Below are 2058 nucleotides of genomic sequence, written 5' to 3'. Positions count from 1 at the left end.
TCAAAATTCAAATATATTTTTTTTTAATTAATTTTCCTTGGATCATATTGTATTTGTTTTGGAAGCAAATCTGCTACCTAGGTATCATAAAGCTTAGAATATCAGTTGTTTCGGTGTCAAGCTTCCTTCATATTACAGCAGGTTTAATGAATTAAATGCTAGTCTAAGCTTTTTATTGAAAGTTACTTTTGAATGCTCCAAACCAGCAATTCCTAAACAGTAATCAAATTCTCTGTTTATTGAAGGTTATTTAGAAGATTCTCATCACCTCTGCCAAGAAAATTGGATCTAGACACTTCTGTTTGAGAATATGAAGCAAAAGGAGGAATATGCGTGGATTTCAAAGTACTGCATTAAGTTGTGGTATGAGAAGTACTGGGGAAATAGTTTGTTCTGTTGCTCATTGTAGATCTATTACAAATTGTTTCTGATGCAGCTGAGAAAAATGCAGACCCTTAAAAAGGAACACGGACCTGTTGACACAAATAGCAATGTGGACAAAATCATGGTACTTAAGTCTACTTTAGCAGAAGTATCTGAAGAATTGTCTACAAATGAAGAGATACTACTCACTGAAGCAAGTAGTGGAAAAAGTAAATCTTCAGCTTGCCGGAGAAAACGAGAATTCATTCCAGATGAAAAGAAAGATGCTATGTATTGGGAGAAAAGGCGGAAAAATAATGAAGCTGCTAAAAGATCTCGTGAAAAACGACGACTGAATGACCTTGTCTTAGAGAACAAACTAATTGCACTGGGAGAGGAGAATGCCACTTTGAAGGCAGAGCTGCTTTCTTTGAAGCTGAAGTTTGGTTTAATTACTTCTGCAGCCTATGCCCAAGAGATACAGAAACTCAGTAGCTCAACAGCTGTGTATTTCCAAGATTATCAAAGTTCCAAATCAAATATTAACTCATTTGTGGATGGACATGAACCATCTATAGTTGGCAGCAGTTGTATTTCTGTCATTAAACATTCTCCTCAAAGCTCTATGTCTGATATGCCTGAAATATCATCAGTAGAGCATACTCAATCAAGTTCTATGCAAAACAACTGCAGAAGTCCTGAAAATAAGTTCCAGATTATAAAACAGGAGCCCATGGAATTAGAGAGAGAGCCAAGAGATGACAGAAGTTCACAGAAAGCATCCATATATCCACACTATGTGGGAACTACCTTTAACATGTACTCACATTCTCCTCCTCTGTTCCAAGTCAATAGGTCCTCCAGTAATTCCCCCAGAACTTCAGAAACTGATGAAAGTGCAGTTGGAAAGTCATCTGATGGAGAAGATGAACAGCAGGTTCCTAAGGGTCCAATCCATTCCCCAGCTGAACATAAAAATATTCATGCAACAGTTAAAGTTCCAGAAGTGAATTCTTCAGCTTTGCCTCACAAACTTAGAATTAAAGCCAAAGCCATGCAAGTTAAAGTGGAAGCAGTAGATAATGACTATGATGCTGCACAGAAACTATCATCACCTATTGATATGTCATCAAAAAGACATGTTGAGCTTGAAAAACACACTACACAAAACTTGGTGCATTCTTCTTGCACTCCTTTCTCAGTTCAAGTGACTAATATCCAAGACTGGTCTCTCAAATCAGAACTGTGGCATCAAAAGGAACTCAATGTAAGAATTCAGAGTGGTTGCAAAACTGAAATTGTTGAAATAAAAGACAGTATCTTTAATGTCTCTGAGTCAGAGAACCTGTATTTGAAGCAGGGCATAACAAACTTATCTGCAGAGGTTGCTTCCCTTAAAAGACTTATAACTACACAACAAATCTCTGCATCAGACTCTGGTTAAGTTACTACTGAATAAAGGCTTACTGTTGTTTTTTTTTAAAAAATGCCATTTGCAGTAGATCAATATGTTTTGTATTATGCTGACTTATCACTGGAGTTGTGATGTCATTTCACTGTAATGTTCACATAATATCTGGTGTCTTTTTGTGCACAAATTATTACAGAGCCTAGGCTGTGTTATGATCATTATGCCTTGTGTATAGTCAAGTAGCTGGTACGAAGGCTATATATAGTGAACTTTGTTTTCTTTTT

At 36.5% G+C, this 2058-nt stretch overlaps 1 protein-coding gene across 1 annotated transcript; it reads left to right on the top strand.

Moving 5' to 3' along the window:
* Positions 1-430: 430 nt before the first annotated feature.
* On the top strand, positions 431-1807 carry LOC104029780 (nuclear factor interleukin-3-regulated protein). The gene has a single exon (XM_009481252.2). It carries the CDS (start codon positions 431-433, stop codon positions 1805-1807), a length of 1377 nt encoding a protein of 458 aa, XP_009479527.2.
* Positions 1808-2058: the final 251 nt, after the last annotated feature.

This window comes from Pelecanus crispus, chromosome W (assembly GCF_030463565.1).
Source record: "Pelecanus crispus isolate bPelCri1 chromosome W, bPelCri1.pri, whole genome shotgun sequence".
NCBI lineage: Eukaryota > Metazoa > Chordata > Aves > Pelecaniformes > Pelecanidae > Pelecanus > Pelecanus crispus.
Note: the sequence above shows the minus strand (reverse complement) of the source record. Positions and strands in the feature narration are given on the sequence as shown.

Excerpts from the sequence above, each read along its gene's own strand:
- LOC104029780 (XM_009481252.2), top strand. The coding sequence starts at position 431 with ATGCAGCTGAGAAAAATGCAGACCCTTAAAAAGGAACACGGACCTGTT.